The 17903-nt window shown below is 50.0% G+C and overlaps 1 protein-coding gene and 1 non-coding gene across 2 annotated transcripts; both read right to left on the bottom strand.

Moving 5' to 3' along the window:
* Positions 1-703: 703 nt before the first annotated feature.
* POM121L2 (POM121 transmembrane nucleoporin like 2) lies at positions 704-3532 on the bottom strand. Its single transcript, XM_055129408.1, has 2 exons — positions 1969-3532; positions 704-1791 (listed from the first exon to the last, which is right to left on the bottom strand). The coding sequence occupies exons 1-2, from the start codon at positions 3530-3532 to the stop codon at positions 704-706; spliced, it is 2652 nt and encodes an 883-aa protein (XP_054985383.1).
* A 5526-nt stretch (positions 3533-9058) lies between these two features.
* On the bottom strand, positions 9059-9130 carry TRNAM-CAU (transfer RNA methionine (anticodon CAU)). The gene has a single exon. It is a non-coding gene; the product is annotated as a tRNA-Met (tRNA).
* Positions 9131-17903: the final 8773 nt, after the last annotated feature.

Raw genomic sequence — 17903 nt, 5'->3', positions numbered from 1 at the left:
TTTCCAAGCCACACCTGGCGGTGCTCCTGGCTCTCACTCAGGGATCAACTCCTGGCAGGCTTAGGGGACCATATGGGGTACCGGCTTGGGGAGTCATCTGGGGTGCCAGGGATCGAAGCCTGGTCGGCCACTTGCCAGACAAACACCCCACCTCTGTACTACCACTCTGGCCCCGAAAGGGGACTCACTATTTTTTTGCTTTTTTTGGGTCACACTTGGCGATGCACAGAGGTTACTCCTGGCTCATGCACTCGGGAATTACTCCTGGCGGTGTGGGGACCAGATGGGATGATGGGAATCGAACCTGGGTCGGCGGCATACAAGGCAAACGTCCTACCTGCTGTACCATCACTCCAGCCCCGGGGACTCACTTTTGAAGGCCACATAAAAGCCAGTTGGATTTCAAGAGAATCTATTCCTCCCTCCGAAGAGGCCAGAGGGACTGGGTGACCGACTGCCCGCCCGCCCAGGCTGCTCCGAGGGAGAGTCCCGCGCCCTCTCCAGGCAGGGCTGCAAGGCGGAGCGGGTTCCACCCGACTTGTTCTCTCGCCAGCGAAGACCGTGGTTACCCTAACATGGATTGGAACTGTGGAGGGAGAATTCTAGCCTCCGGACGGAGGTGTGTGAGCTGTTGGCAACGAGAAACGGCGGCTCCCCTGAGCAGTGCGATGGCGGCGGTCAGGGTGCGGGGGGTGGGGACGGACTATTTCTTGTGGCCATGGTGCCGCCGGGAGTGCCCTTGCTCCCGACTCTTTGGGGTTTTGAACTTGGTGCCAATGGAAAACGAAGGGGCCGATGAGCGGAAAGGGCCCCTGGCCGGCGCGCCCTGCGCGGGGGAAGGCGGCGCCCCAGCTGTGCGGTGCTTAGCCGGGCCGGGGCCTGCGGGGTGCGGAGCAAAGGGGGCGATGAGGCCGCCGCCGAACATGGCTCCTCCCGAGGCGAACGCTGAGCTCTGGCTGCCCGGGCCTGGGATGCTCTGGCCCCAGGCTCCTGCGAAGGGGGTGGCCAGGCCCGTGGTCCCGCTGGGTGGCACAGGTCCCACACTGAACGCGCCTGCTCGGGCTGCGGAGCTCACGTTGGGGGCTGGCCCGAGGGGTCCACTCTCCCCACAGTCCATTGGGGTCTCTAAGCCCCCGAAGGCAAAGGGTCGTGGGGCTGTGCTGCCAAACATGGAGCCGCCGGCCCCACTGTGGGGGACCAGGGGGACAGCGCCCAAAGCAGCCGCGCCGGCCTGATGGACGGAGAACCCCACCGCCGTGCTGCCCGCGGCGGGCCGGATGCTGGCGGACAAGCTCGTGGTCCTGCGGGAGTCGGGCTTGGGGACGGTCCCCGGCGGGGGTGCTCTTGGCTTCTGCTCGGGCCCCGACCCCCCCGCTGACCGCGACGTGGCTCCCCCGGAGTGGGGCGGAGCTGGCGTGGGGCCTAACGGCGGGGAAGCTGCGAGTGCTGGGGCCGCATGGGAGATGCTGGGTGACCAGGCTGGCTGTGTGGCGGCCAGGGGGCTCCCGAGGGGCCCCAGGCTGGTGGCGCCTCTGCTGGAAGAGATGGGCACAGCGCTGGGGAGCACCTGGCTCAGCACGGCCACGGTGCGCACGGCCGGGACGAAGCCTGTGGTGCAGGAGAAGCTGACCCCGAGCACGGAGGCCTGGCTCGTGGAACGGGAGGCGACAGCGCAACTAAAGGCCCTGGTGACGTTCATACAACCCAGACCCAGCAGGGCCTGGGAGGCACCAGCTTGGGAGGCGTCAGCTGGGCTGGGGGCCACGGCTGCTGAGGAAGCCGCGACCAGGCCTTGGAGCAGGTGGGGGGCGGCAGGAGGGGCCGGGGCCGAGCCCTGCTGGGGAGGGAGGGGTGTCCCCACAGAGCCGGCCTGTGGCGGTCCCACGGCACCAAAGATCGGCTTGAAGGTGTAAGTCGGGACAGTCTGAGTTGGAAAGACTCCAGAAGAGGGGGCGCCTCCTGGCTCACCGCCGGGGGGGAGCCCCGAGATGGGTTTGGTCCTGGGGTCGGCGGAAGTTGCAGCCGGAGGGGCAGGAAGGAGGGGAGCTGGGTGACTCAGCCTCCCAAGGGGCCCAGGAGCATCACCGAGGGAGCCTTGGGGCCTGGCAGACCCGTCGGCCTCCGGGGTTGCAGGTGGCCGCGGGGCGTCCGTGGCTGGCGAGGTGGTGGACACAGGGCCCAGGAGGACCAAACCAGCTTCGGGCTTTGCGTCTCCTGGAGGCCCTGACTCGGGGGTCAGTGGGCTGGGGGCCTCCGGAGGTGACTGGGTCACGGTGCTGGCATCTGCAGGAGCTTGGGGGGACAGCGGGCGTTCGGGGGGCTGCTGGCCTTCCTTGAAACTTCCCACCGTGGGCTCGGTGGCCAGAGCTGGCACTGTCTCCACGCAGAGCAAGGTGTGAGGCAGCGGACGTGGCTTCTCAGGGACAACGTCGGTGGTGGGCCGAGCTGTGACCTCTTGGGCTTGGCCGCCCTGCGGGGGCCCAGCTCTCTCCTCCTGGGCGGGGTCCCCGGCAGGGAAGGCCTTGCAGAGCGGGGTCCCTGCGGCCGGGGGTGCGGTGTTCCCGGGGTCACAGAGCAGCAGCGGGGCCTCTGGCTTTGGCGGCTCGGAGCTGCTGGAGTCCTGGACGGGCGTGTGTGATGCGGGTGGCACTGGAGAGTGGCCGCCACGGCCCTTCTCTGGCCTTTTCACGGGCCACTCTGGGGCCGAGGGGGATGCGCTTCTCTTCCGAGGCTCGGAGGACTCCTTCCCAGAGCTGTAGGAGCTGCTGATGGCGTTTCTCTGCGCGATGAGGGGGCCCAGCGGGGGCCTACTGGCCCCGGAGCTGACAGAGGTGCGGCTGGGCCTGGGTCGTAATGCGTGAGCCGAGCTCCCGGGACGAGCGCCGCGCTGCAGGGGCCCGGGCCTCGGCGAGTAGGAAGGAAGACCCCCGCTTCGCCTCAGGGCCCTGAAGGCGGAGGGTCTGGGCTCCGCGCTCTGGGGGTCCACGTTCTCGGCGGAGAGGGGTTCCACCAGCCACACCCTCCCTTTCCGGCTCTCCCGGAGGGCGGTCAGCACCGTCTCCTTGGCACACGGGTCTGGGCTTGGCGTCTTCTCCGCAGCAGAGGACCCCGCCAGGGTGATAACCTCGGCTGGCGGTGTGGCCGGCGGCTCGCTGGGATCGGGAGGCGCGATCCTGACGGTCACGGGGCTCCAGACGGCCCGCGGGTGCCGCAGGGACCAGATGCTGCGCTTGAGGTAACTCTCCCACCAGTCGGCGGGCTGCGGCCCCAGGAAGGACGTGGCGGGCCTCCGCATGGGAAAGCGCCGCCACGCCTCGCTGCACCTCCTGGCGGTGGGCTTGGCGGGGTCCCAGTTGGGCGGCCGTCGGGCAGGCCGGTGCCGGGGCGCAGGGTGGGCGCGATGGACGTGCTGGACCCGGTGCACCTGGTGAAGCGGCTGGGCCGGCCGGCGGGTCACGGGGCGCTCGGGCAGGTCGGCGCGCACCGGGGCGGACCCCGACGGCGGGCCTGGCTTGCCCAGGTAACTGCCCATGGGGACCGAGGGGGCCGGGCCGGGGCCTCCGAGCGGGTCTCGGCGCCACCAGCTCTGCTCTCTGACGTTTGCGGCCTCAGCCCCCCGACGGCAGGCGTTCTGGTGACGGTTGGGTGCCCACGCGCCACGGGCCGAGGGTCTCCAGGGTCGGGGCAGATGTGCGCGCGCACCGCCCCCTGAATGCCCCAAGAGCCCACCCTGCTCCCCCTCCCCGGGGGATGCGGCAGCAGCACGGGGCGCTCGGGGGTGGCCGGGCAGGGTCCGCGGTCATCCCGGGGTCCCGGGGCTGCTGTCGGGGCTCCAGGCTCCAGGCCCCAAAGCGTCTGCACTTCTCCTTTCCCAAGAAGTCGCTTCCCCCACGCGCACGGACGGTCACGGTCGCCGTCTGGGGGCGCCCGCCGGCTGCACCCCCGCAGCCCCATCAAGCCCCCACGGCTGGGGGGCCAGGATGGATTCAGGGATTCCGACCCATTTTGGAACAGTCTGAAGCAGGAGTTGGAAGGGCACCCGCCTTTCCCGAGAAAGCCATTTGGGCGCCGTCCTCGCCCTAGCTCCAAGGAATCGCCTTGCTGATCCCTAAAGATGATCCGGTTTGGGGTTTCAGAAAGTCACTCACCTAGCTCAGTGACCCTGGTTTGGCCAAAATAGTCAGCTTCAGGGATTACGTGAAACCCGATTATTTGGGTTCTCCACAATAATTGCCCTCAAGTTCACCGTCTGATTTTACCCGTGAAAATGACCTGCTGGGGACGCGAGCGATACTACAGTGGGCGGGGCGCTGGCCTTGCACGTGGCTGACGTGGGTTCCGTCTCTGGCATCCCTTATGGTCCCCTGATTCCCGAGTGCAGAACCAGGACTAACCCCCAGGCATAAAAAAAAAAAAAAAAAAAACCAACCCTGCTTTCTTTCTTTAAGGGAATAAACGTAGAAAATAGTATCTTTTTTTTATAAGACATTCTTCTGAATAAACTGTGAATCTTATTTGATAAATCAGATAAACAATATATTTCCTTAGTTTTTAATTGCTCAAAATGGGTTTACTCCCTTTTTAATATCAGAAATATGTGGATAAACTTAAAGTAACTTTATTCAGAAAATGAAACCCTAATGGGCTTACAGTTGTTTTCCAGAAATGAGGACTGTTTAGGGGTTACCTTCGCATTTAACACAGACTTCCCTTTTGAGACATCAAATTTTTGTATAAAATTAAAATAAAGGTAAGGGAACAACAAATGACCAAAGCTTCCTATTCAAAAAGCAAATACAAGTTAAAACACACTGAATTACTACTAACCACCTAGCAGAATGTTGAATAAAAAAGTGCGATAATCATTAAAACCACTTTAGAAGTCTGTCAAAATTCTTTTTAAAAGTGGGCTGGAGTGATGGGACAGCGGGTAGGGTGCTTGCCTTGCATGGGGGCAACCTGGCCAATCCCGACACTCCAGATGGTCCCCCTACAACTGCTAAGGGTGATCCCTGAGTGCAGACGCAAAAGTAAGCCCTGAATATTGCCGATGTGGCCCCGAAACAAAACACCACCAACAAAAAGTATCTAGGAGTGGGAGAGAGACTACAGTGGGTAAGATGCTTCCCTGTACACAGTGGACTTGGGTCAAACCTTTGACTCCCTGTAACACCCCTCCCACCAGGAGTTGCCCATGAGCACAGTTGGTGGGCCCCAGCCTTCCCCAAATATACATTACACATATCTATATCTATATATCAGTGACAGAGATAGCACAGCGGGTAGGGCATTTGCCTTGCACGCAGCTGACCCGCGTTCGATTCCTCCATCCCTCTCAGAGAGCCTGGCAAGCTACCGAGAGTATCCCGCCTGCACGGCAGAGCCTGGCAAGCTACCTGTGGCGTATTCAATATGCCAAAAACAGGAACAGCAAGTCTCACAACGGAGATGTTACTGGTGCCCGCTCGAGCAAATCAATGAACAATAGGACAACAGTGCTACAGTGCTATATATCTTATAATGTTGGACTCTTACATACCCATTGAACCAATAGTCCCATTTTCATATATAGAGCAGACAATACTAGTTTTTAATCATTTACTTGTAAAAGTCTCAGATTGGCAACAATATGAATGTCTCTGAACAGTGGACTAGACAATCACAGAATACACATACACTGGAATATTCTACTGCTTTAGAAACGAAGAGATGTCACATTTAATCACATACACTGAATAAGATATACACAAAAGTGCACAGATAATGGTTCCATTGACATCAGTTTATCTGCATATTTTGGGGGTGTTCTCCTGATGTGCAGTGTTAGGGATCAAGGCAGGGCTGGCTGAGTGCAAGGCACAGTGCCTTAGCCCCTACACTCTCTCCAGCCCGAATTCAATTTCAGATAAGAAAAACTAAGCTTTGATGGGAGAAATGAGAATTATGGTAAGTTACCTTAGAAGAGAGAGATATGGTAAAAACATTAAAGAGACCAAAGGGGCTTGTAAACAAACAAGAACAAGAACAAAAACCCTCGGAAAAGTAATGAGGATACAGAGAGAATCTGTAGCCAGATGCATTTGCTGCTGGAGCATTTATTCATAGAGGCAAAATTAGGTTTGAATTTCAGTAGTTTTAAACCAGGAGAAAGTGAAGTCACTAGGATCAGCTCAGAATGGGGCCACCCCCTCAGTCCCATATCAGCACAATTCCCAGTGGAAAATGCTTGGATCAAGAATATCTAAAACCCACAGTGAACTGCAGGGAAAAAAATGAAGTCTAGTCACTTAGGACTCACTGGAGTGAAAGAAGTGGGAAATATCCCAAGGCCAGAAAGTCAAAGCCACAACAGGCCTCTCTGGTGTCCTGACACTCTGGATCTAGACTTCCTGAGGCGCTGGGGGAGCCTCAAGTCGTTCATTCCATTTGAGGTTCATATGCCTTGGCTATTGCTGTAACGGACGGTTGACTCGAAATTCAGTGGTTTAGAGCAACAGGCGTGTTCTCTCACAAGTGTGGTAAGTCTTAGCTCAGGAACCCCACCTCTGGGGCTCTCGGGACACTGCAATCAAGGAACCTGCGAGGGCTCCGGTCATCGTGAGTCTTGGCTGCAGCAGGATGTCCCTCTTCCTGTGGCACCACCTGCCATGTGCTTCTCAAGCCCAAGCACCTGAGTCCCTGTAAAGTCAGATGGGTTACTTAGGCTGAGACCGCTCAAAGGGCTGGAGCACACGGTGGCCGCTGGGTCCCATCCCCCTCGCCCTGATCTCCCAAGCTGCAGGGAGTCGCCTGAAGAGGGAGCCTGTGTGGTACAGAAACAATGTTTCTTTTATTGGTTACAAAATACCAGCTCTGCTACTAGATGTTGGCAGAGAACCAAGCACAAATAGCAAGGGGTGGTACCTGAGTGTCACCTAGAAAGTAGGCACTAGAGTCTGCCTCTGGCCTGTCCCTCCCACATGCAAAATACCCTGGCCAGAGAAGCCCCAAAGGTCTCAGAATTTCCTGTGTATCTCACATTCAGGTGTGAATGAGGTGTTTGTGTCCGGTTCCCTGAGCATTTCCCTTCATGTACAGTGGGAAAGGAAGACTGTATCCCAAGGGAGTGATACTACCACCCCTGGATCAGGCCTCGTGGCACTCCAGCGACATCTAATCCTTTACCCGCAGATCTGTGCAGGCTTTAGCAACTGAGAAACGGTTTTAGTTGCTTTGTTTTAGGAACTGTGAAATCAAAGCGAGTCACACATTCTGAGTGTTAATGGCATTCATCGGTGGTCTGTTGTTTGTTCTGTTTGTGCAAGTCGAAAAGGACTTGCTAATCTACATAAAGGAATGTAACTAGCATCAACACAATCCTTGTTGATTTGTCAAAGGCAAGACCCAGTGATTACCTTCAGTAAAAGCTATGAACTCAATATGGATCTGTCTTGTCACTGGCCATCAGCCTTTTTTTTTTTTTTTTTTTTTTTTTTGCTTTTTTGGGTCACACCTGGCGATGCACAGGGGTTACTCCTGGCTCAATTACTCAGGAATCACTCCTGGCGGTGCTCGGGGGACCATATGGGATGCTGGGAATCAAACCTGGGTCGGGCCCATCAGCCTTTCTGATGACGAGTAAGGATGACACAGACCAAGCAGGGAGGCTGGAGAGACTGTACTGTGGGGAGGGCTTTGGCCTGGCACATGGCCCACCTCGGGGCAATTCCCAGCACCATAAGGTCCCTGGAGCCCCACCAGGAGTGATCCTTGAGTGCAGTCAGGAGTAAACCTTGAGCATCAGCAGGTGAGGCCCCAAAAGCCAGGAGTAAGCCTTAAGCCCTGCCACGTGCAGCCTCAAAACCCGAACTACCCCCACCACCTTCACCAGGGAAACAAAGCAAAGCAAAATAAAACAAAGACCAAGCAGGGGAAGTGGAACGCAATCAGCTGTGAGCAGCAGTCAAAACTTTGTTTTTGGCAAAATATTTACTGAAAGAAAAATATGACTCACAACGAAGGGAATGTCTGGTATGTCTGTCTTCAGTCTCTTAACTTCACTAATTTTAGACTGTCTTTACCTTCTACAGAAATTTTTTCAACTTGAGACCCCTGGGTATACTTTTCTATTGGATCCCTAACTATGTATTTTTTTCAGGTACTTACCAAGACTGCAATAAATAGCACAGTGTAAATGTTTAGATATGTTTGAAAGAGTGCCATCATATTTATTATATCAAATAAACTGAAATCATTGTCATAAAAATCTGTCAACATGCCTTTTAAGAGCAGAAAAGCGTGCCTTCTATACAGTGGGAATTCTGTATTGATCCTCTTCTTGAATTTGTGTATTCATAGAATTCTATGCCAATATAATGTGTGCTTAAAGTCTTAATCTTACCAATTATTTTAAGGTTTTGGACCACACCCAGCTTGCTCAAGAGTCAGGAATAACTCCTGGGGGTGCTCACGGGACCATACAGGATGCTGGGGATCAAATCAAATCAGTCATATGCAAGGAAAATGCCCTACCCTCTGTACTACTGCTCCAGCTCTTAATCTTATCAGTCTATTATACTTGTTTGTACTGTATAGTTAAAAATATAGTTTTTAAATTGTCTTTGTTTTACAGAACTAAAATTATGTGGCAGTAACAATTTTGAGTTTATTTTGCATGTTCTACGAGCAAGCAATCAACTAAAACACCAAAAGTACATAATGTATTTGAAAATCCATTTGCTGGAAGATATAACAGGAGTAGATGTAGAACTTGTCACCTTCTTTCCCAGGAAAGAGACATATAAGACCAGTCCAACTGAAGGAGGATTTTCTCCTCTTTTGCTAGTCAACAGGGATAGGAGTTTTGCAGTTCAGCAGATAGATGAGCTTTGAAATTGTATAGCAAGTGATGGGGGGAAAAAATGGAAAGAAAACCCTGAATTAGAGAAGGATTCTCAGGTGGATTTTCTGAGTTCAAAGCAGAAGATCTGGAATTGGTTTAGTGAAGATCTGGAATTGGTTTAGTTTTTAAAGCAATTAACTTTATTGTTATAGCAGGAAGCGAGTGAAAAACAAATTATAGCAGAGGATGGTTTCGATCCATCGACCTCTGGGTTATGGGCCCAGCACGCTTCCGCTGCGCCACTCTGCTCGCTGTCCCTAGGTGTCACCAAGTTCCTACTAGAGGCTCAAAATCCCTTTTGGCTGGCTAATGCTATTTCCTTTGTCTAGCCCCAATTCTTACCCTGCCTTTCCCGGGAGAGAAGCTCTTCCAGGTCTCTGATTTTCAACTGGTCAAAAGGAAAAGTCCCAGCTGGAAATCATTCCCGCCCAGGAGCGGCTGAGGGCTCAGAGGGCGGGGAGGAAGAGGGCGGGAGCCTGCCCGGGCTCAGTCAAGCCCACACTGGTCACTGCAGGGGGATCCTGTTAAGAATCTTGTTTGTTTCCCGAACCCCCGCCCAAATCTACAGCTGGGTGAAAGAGATGTGTTTTTTTTTTGTTTTAAATTCCCACGGTGATTTCAAAGGATGATTTCCCTAGAAAAACTGAGCCAACCGAATTTATTTGGCCAATTTATTCCACGTTGAGCACAATTTCGAGAATCCTTTGGGTGAAGGGCCGACTTGACCAAACAAAAAAATAGCAAACCAATCAAGACGCGCCCTTCCTCCACCTGGGCACAGAGCGAAGCTGGGCGGAAGGAGGGGGGCTTTGGGGAGCCCCTGGACAGCCGCGCTGGAGCCCTGGGGATGCGGAATTTCAACGCAGCAGAGCTGGGGGTCGCACTGCAGTCCCCCAACCTACCACCGCCCCCTCCCGGGGAGCCACGCCCCCGACGGCGACTGCGGGGAAATCGTTGCTTGTCCCCAGGTCTGGCCGGGCGAGGCGAGGGTGATCTGGACTTGGTGTTTCCTCCCCCTCGGGCAGGGAAGGGCCCAGAGACCCGGCCCAGAAACAGGCCACTCGTGTCTTATATATCCAGGAGTGTCCGGAGTCTGGGAGAACGATGCCATCTCGAGTATGCCCTGAGAACGTTACCCTCCCGGGCCGCCTGGGTGGTCCTATCTTCACCTCACAGCCTCTCAAAAAGCAATCTTTTTTTAAAAAAATTTAAAAATTTTTAAATTTATTTCTGACTAGGAGAGATAGTACAGTGGGTCGGTCGCTTGCTTTGTAATGTGACTTTTGGGAGCTCAATTCCCAGCATGGCACAGGGTCCCCTGCACACCAAGGGGAGTGATCCTGAGCTTTGGGTGGGTATTCTCCCCACCTTCTTTTTTTTTTTTTTCGTGTGTGGGAGGCTCACCTAACTGTGCTCAGGGCTTACTCCTGGCTCTGTGTTCATATTTTAGTTCCCACCAAAATTCTATCCATTTCATGCAGTCTTCCCAATCAGACTCTTTATGTTTCTGAACATTTATTTATTATTTATCTTTTGAGGGGAAAGGTGGCGGCCCAGAGGCCAATCCAGGTTGTGCTGGGGGGTTAGGAAGTGCTAGGGATCAAACCTGGGGCCTCACATATGCCAAATATATACCCTCCCACTTGAGACCCACCCCAGCTACCTCTGGAGATCCACAGGGTGTGTTCCCTTTCACACTAGAAATTGTGTTTCTTTGAATTTCCCCTTAAGTCCCTGATTAGGTCATAAACTTGAAAAGGGCTGCGGATTGCAGACAATGCCTGTTTGGGCCGCAAACGGTGATGACTACTTACTGAATAAAAGAAAAACAATGGGAAGGGAAGGCGGCAAAAGGTGATGAAACACAGACTTCACAAAGCCACAAAGAGGTTTTGTCCTGCCAGAGAAAGTGTCTGGGTTCAGATGACTGAACTGAATTTTCTTGGGACATAAAACACCAGGATGAAGAGAGAAAATGTAAGATAACATTTTCAAAAATGAGAAGGAAATCCAACTCACCTGTTCTTGGGCATTTTCTCTTCTCGTAGGCTCTTCCCACGAGAAATTCGTCTTGAGATGGGAGCACTCAGGGGGAAAAGTCGGCGTGTGACTTCAGCCACTACACTTAACATGTGTGTTCCAACCCAGTAGCTTCGACCACGTGGAGCTGCACATTTAAATTTAATTATGTAATTTGCAACATGTGACATGCAAAATTAACATATAAATTGACACTATAATTAAAATGAAATGAAATGAAATACATTTGGTTTTGTGCTCAGGGGCCCTGTGTGGTGCTAGGGGTCAAATTTGGCTCAGCCAGTGTGAGGCAAATGCCCCGCCCGCTGTACTATCTCTCCAGCACTAAAGACAATTTCTGAATTGCAGTAGGGTTTTATCCGCAGGCGTCACAGAGGCGGTGGTTTACCAATGGTTTACCAAGTGGTTTACCAACTTCTTAGCCAACAGCTGCATTTTGTGTGCATGTGTAGCTGTGGGTATGTCCCAAGTAGGTTCAGGCACCCTAAGGAACTGTCCCAGTGATTCTCAACCACACATGCTCACGGAACCATGAAGGCCAGAGGACGCGCTGGGACACACATGGTGAGTGGGACCAAATGGGGACTGGCTACTGGCTGTAAGCCTGACACCGTAAAGCATCAGCAATTAAAATTAACATGATCAAAGTAAAAGCTTTTGTGAATCAAGAGAACTTTAAGAAATAACAACCCGCAGAGTGGGAGAAAATATTTGCAAATCATACATCTAAGGATTAACAATTAGAATATATAAAAACTCTTCCAGCTCAACCTCCCCCACAATTCAAAAATGGGCAAAGAATTTGAATAGAAATTTCCAAAGAACATATATAACAAGATGCTTTGCATCACTACCCATTATGAGAACTCAAATAAAAATGCAACAAGATACCACTTAATACACACTAGGATGGCTATAACATATGTATGTGCGCGCACATACATACACACACAAACACACACCCCCACTCCCAAAACTAGCAAAAAACTCAACAGGAAACAAGTGTTAGCAAAGATGAGAGAAACTGGAAACTTCATCATTTTGGGCTAGACTGCAAAATGATTCTACCAATGCGAGAAACAGTTTGGGGGTTCCTCAAATAATAGGAAAAATTACCACCAGATACAGTAATTTTACTCCATTATCAAAAGCACTGGAAACAGTGATTCAGATACTGATAACCGAAAGCAGCAGGGTTCACAACAGAGAACAGGTTGAAATAATTTGCTCCTAATAGGAAAGGAACGAATAAGTGGATGCAGCATACACAAACAATGGAGCATTGCCATAGAAGGGAATGAAGAACGGCTAGGAGCTACTACATGGGTGAATCCGAAAGCCCTGCTCTTCCTGCACACTCTCATTTGCGTCCTAAGAAGAGAAAAGGAATGCACCAGCCCAGAGCAGTTCCTGAAGGACACCTCACAACCAGTCACCCGAGAGCTTCTTTCCTTAAATGCCCATGATCGCAGCTCCCATTTGCTAAGGGTTTCCTTCTGTGCTCAGGGATCATTCCTGGTGGGCTCTGAGGACCATACTGGGTGTCAAAAATTCAAACCCCGGGGCTGGAGCAATAGCACACCCGGGTTCGATTTCTAGCATCCATATGGTCCCCTGAGCACTGCCAGGGATAATTTCCTGAGTGCAGAGCCAGGAGTAACCCCTGGTGTGACCAAAAACAAAAAAAAAATTCAAACCCAGGTCAGCCGCATGCAAGGCAAGCACCTGACCTGCTGGACGACCTCTTTAGCCCCTACTATCACAATTTTTTTAATTAACCTGTAGTGTTCACAGAAGCTTTGTGAGGAAAGACAGGCAGGAACCAGGGGTGCCATTTGAGAGTGTGGGAATGGATTTCCGGAAAAGTGAGTGCCACGATCAGGGAGGCACCAGCCTATGGGAGTGAAACAGTGTCACCTGCCATGTTTTTTTCAGTTGCCAACCTGAGTATAGCTGAGTGTGGCCCAAACTTCCCCCAAACACACACCCTCCCCCCCAAAAAAAAAAGTAAACTGAAATATCTAACTTGGAGAAGACTGGGTGGGGCACAGTGGGGTCAGTTAGCATTTTTGAAATTCTGTTCTCTTAATGACAAGATGGCCGCATGTAACCTAGACAGAATGACCTTACATTTGCTTCTCCTTCCACCCCGGAGAGTATCTCATTCTCCTGCTCCTTCCTCTCAATCTATGACTAATGGCTTCAGAAAATGAATAGCTCATTTTACTCTCTATTACCTCCTCTCCTTCATATTTAGGGGGGGTGGCGGTATTTGTTTTTCGGGCCACACCTATGGTGCTCAGGGGACCATGTGTTATTGGGGACTGAACCAGGGCCTGCTGCATACAAAGTATGTGATCAGCCTGTTGAGCTATTTCTCCAGCCCTTTCTTCTTCATTATTTTAGGGAACCATATGGGATGCTGGGGATCAAACCCAGGTCGGCTGCATGCAAGGCAAACATCCTACCCTCTGTACTACCACTCCAGCCCAGAAATCCTGTGTGATGTTATCTCATTCTTACTGAGAATGACTTAAAATATATTACATTTAGTTTTTCCAATAGCTTGAACAATGGCAAATTTTGCCTATTAAAATTCTTTCTTTTATTACAGATTTCATGAAGCATATATCTGCTGACTTTTACTGTAGCAATCCTATAATGCCAATCTTTCTTTTCTCTTTTTTTGGGGGGGTGGGGAAGGGAGGGTTTGGGTCACACCCAGCTATGCTCAGAAATCACTCCTGGAAGGGCTGGGGGGACTCTATATAATGCCAGGGATTAGATATAGGTAAATGCGTGCAAGGCAAGTGCCTTCACCTGCTTTACTATCTCTCCAGCCCAATAATGCCAATCTTACAAGGACAAACTCAGTGCCTATTTCTCAGTCCTGTTCATATTTAAAATCTGCAGAATTGGAACTTTGGTCAGATTTTTGGTGTGTGTGCATATGGTGCTAGGGACCCTCCACATGAAAGGCATGCATGATTCTGTGCTAGTATATACTCTTCCACCTTCCAACAACACTTCTTTGATTGACAACTATTAGCTCTGCAACAAAGGGCCAGAGGAGAGCTAACGTATCTCACTTTATTGGGCAATAACACGTGAGGTTATTAGACCTTAATAACCCAATAAAACATCACAAAGTACATCAAATGCCCTATTGCTTTCGAATTTCTCTTGATCTCTTGTAATTCAATTGCTAGGCTTTAATCTAATTGCTAGACTTTATCTTAATCCAATGGTTTAATCCTTGATTTCTTTGTCTCTAGTCTTACTGCTAAATCATCATAGATTAGGCCTAAATTACAAGAGTAAACAACATTTCTAACTTTATTTTTTTCTTTCTATAGCTGGCTAAATTACCACTAAGTAGCTAAGTAGCACTGTCCTCCCGTTGTACATTGATTTGCTCGAGCAGGCACGAGTAATGTCTCCACTGTGAGACTTGTCGTTACTGTTTTTGGCATATCAAATATGCCACGGGTAGTTTGCCAGGCTTTGCCGTGGGGGCGAGATACTCTCGGTAGCTTGCCAGGTTCTCCGAGAGGGGCAGAGGAATCGAACTCACGCTGGCCACGTGCAAGGCAAACGCCCTCCCCACTATATTAAAAATAATAATAATAAAAAATAAATAAAGCAGGGGCTGGAGCGATACCACAGAGGGTAGGGCTTGCACACGGCCGACCTGGATTTAATTCCCAGCATCCCATATGATCCCCTGAGCACCGCCAGGGATAATTCCTGAGTGCAGAGCCAGGAGTGACGCCTGTGCATCGCCAGGTGTGACCCAAAAAGCAAGGTAATAATAATAATAATAATAATAATAATAATAATAATAATAATAATAATAAATAAATAAAACTGTCCCAGTTGCTCATTGTCCCCAGCAAAAAGTTCAAGCTCGGAAAAAAAAAAAGTTCAAGCTCGGGCAAGAGAGATAGTACAGCAGGCAGGGCACTTACCCTGCATGCAGCTGGCCTGGGCTTGATCCTCGGCACTCCAGAATATCCCCCAAACCCACCGGGAGTGTGCACCCTGAGCGCAGAGCACCACCGGGTATGTCCCAAAAAACTGAAAAGAAAATAAAGAAAAGGTTCAAGCTACTTTTCCTTCAAAGTCTTCTACAATTGGACCTACAGTTGCCCCTGAATGAAGCATGGAATACAGCTGGCAACCACCACGATGCTCAAAGTCCATATGTAACTTCTGACTTTCCCTCAAACTTAAGTATTAATGCTGTTAACCAGAATTAAATCAATAATAAGTATTGATGTTAACCAGAATCCTCACAAATAACATAAACAGTTGATTCACTCATACTTGTACACACATAAAACATATCACTGTATCACTGTCATCCCGTTGCTCATCAATTTGCTCGAGCAGGCACCAGTAACGTCTCCATCGTGAGACTTCTTGTTACTGTTTTTGGCATATTGAATACGCCAAAAGAATCGAACCCGGGTCGGCCTTGTGCAAGACAAAGCACTACCTGTTGTGCTATAGCTCCAACCCATATAACATATATAAAAAGTTTTATGAAGAAAATAAAGAGGAAAAAATACACTCAGAGTACTTCACTGTATTTATCAATTGGGTAATGATAAGCACATTTGTCTTCTGTTTACAAGAAAATCCAAGAAGGGCAAGAGGAATGAGAGGTGTTTTGTATGAAGTTCAAACTACTATTTTTTCCAAAGGTCAGCTATATTTACCTATTTTCCATGATTCCACAATGCAGGTAGGCAGTTCTATCTTTTTTTTTTTTTTTTTTTGCTTTTTGGGTCACACCCAGCAATGCTCAGGGGTCACTCCTGGCTCTGCACTCAGGAATTACCCCTGGTCGTGCTCAGGGGACCATATGGGATTCTGGGAATCAAACCTGGGTCGGCCGTGTGCAAGGCAAACGCCCTCCCCGCTGTGCTATCTCTCCAGCCCCAGGCAGTTCTATCTTTGACTCTACTATACCCTTCTCATACTTGACTTCTTTTCAAATTATCCACTGCACCCTTTTACATACTCTACTCTTTCTTGTTTCTCCAGAAATCCTATCCACACTTTCTAAAAAAGGCCCTGTTCAAGTTCTGCTTCCTCTTGATATTTTCATAGAAGTCTTTTTGCAGTATTTGCATTATTGTTCTGCATTATATTTTATAATTATACATTATAGTCTTACTTTGTCCTCTGGTTCTTTTTGTTTGGTTTTTGGTTTTGGGGTCACACCTAGCAGAGTTCAGGACTTACTCCTGGCCTTTTGCTCAGGGATCACTCCTGGTGGGATCGAACCCGGGTTGGCCACATGCAAGGCAAGCACCCTCCTCACTGTACTATCTCTCCAGCCCCGCTTCTCTGATTCATTCGAGTGTTTTTTCCATAAATGACCTTAAAGTTAGAAATTATCTGAAATCACTTTGAAGTCCACCTGCTGCATAGTCCAATGGAGGCCTGAACTCTTGTTATAAGCTAAACAAGGAGTGTTCAGTTTAATAATACATCTTTATTTTTTTATTTTTTTTTGCTTTTTGGGTCACACCCGGCGATGCACAGGGGTTACTCCTGGCTCATGCACTCAGGAATTACTCCTGGCGGTGCTCAGGGGACCATATGGGATGCTGGGAATCAAACCCTGGTCGGCCGGGGACAAGGCAAACGCCCTACCCGCTGTGCTATTACTCCAGCCCCTAATAATACATCTTTAGTCTTCTAAATGCTGAGACCTCAGAGATCTTTTGTGGGTCCTCCCTTGGATTATGTACATTAAGTATTGAGACTGACTCTTCTTTAGGACTGCTGGGAAGCTACCTCTTAACCCTCTGCTTAGCAAGACTGAAGTAAAAAGTTAAGAATAAACAGTGCCTAACTCTCCTCCCCGCCCCAAAAATCCCAGCCCCGGCAGCCGGAAACCTCCAGAACTCAACCTTCGCCTTGCTCACAGCCGCTCTCCGCACGCCTGGACAGGCCTCACCCACAAGCGAACTTATTCCTGGCGCCTCATACTTTACACCACCAATATACCAAGAGTGTACCACACTGGACAGTGTTTAAAGTAGAAGGCAACCAATCTTAGAGGGAAATTATTTTTACATAGAGCACACAAGGCTCAACCCTTAACAACATATTAGTAATCTCTTATAGAAGAGCTTAATGGCCCCCGGGTGAAATACAACAATCTTCGCACACTCTCCTCTAAGCAAAGTTTTTTGGGGCATTTTCAGCAGTTTATTCATAACAAACAATACAAAATAAATTATTTCGGTTCTGCTTTGGGGCAGGGGTTAGGGTTCGGGATGGAAACATCCAAAATATGGTGGTGGGAAGGTGTTTGAATATTAAATATGTAATAGGACAGGTGTTTGAATATTAAATATAATCAAATATTGTGAAATACTTTATAAAAATAAAGTAACATTTAACAAAAATAAATAAGTAGTGCCTAACATTCAGTAAGTACTACATAATGCTAACAATCATGATTCTGCTGCTTCGCATCTGCCTAAAGTCTTTAAATCTCCTTAAGGCTCTTTATTACCAGATCAAAATGTAGCTAGAAAAAATTCTTTTATGGAGAAGTTACTGGTGCCCGCTCGAGCAAATTGATGAGTAACGGGATGACAGTGATACAGTGAACATCCATAAGAGATAATATCCAGCATTTTATTATAACTATGATGGGTCCGAAGTGACTCAAGAGGGGCTAGGAGAGATACTACCGGGGTTAAGGCATTTGTCTTGCATGTGGCTGACCCTGAGTACAGTCAGGAGGGGCCCAAAAACAAAAGAAAGAGGACACAGCACATTAGAGCAAGCCAGGGCATCTTCTCACTTTTCTGTCTCCAAGTTGCTCCGGTAGTTGATCTGCACTGCCCGTGTCAAGGGGCCCCAGAAGGTGGAAAATACGGAAGCTGAGTGGGAACTGGGTAAGATGAGAAAGCTGGTTTGGAATTAGAACTAGATGACGGAAGGCTTGAGGACTAAC

Source organism: Sorex araneus, chromosome 2 (genome assembly GCF_027595985.1).
Source record: "Sorex araneus isolate mSorAra2 chromosome 2, mSorAra2.pri, whole genome shotgun sequence".
NCBI lineage: Eukaryota > Metazoa > Chordata > Mammalia > Eulipotyphla > Soricidae > Sorex > Sorex araneus.
Note: the sequence above shows the minus strand (reverse complement) of the source record. Positions and strands in the feature narration are given on the sequence as shown.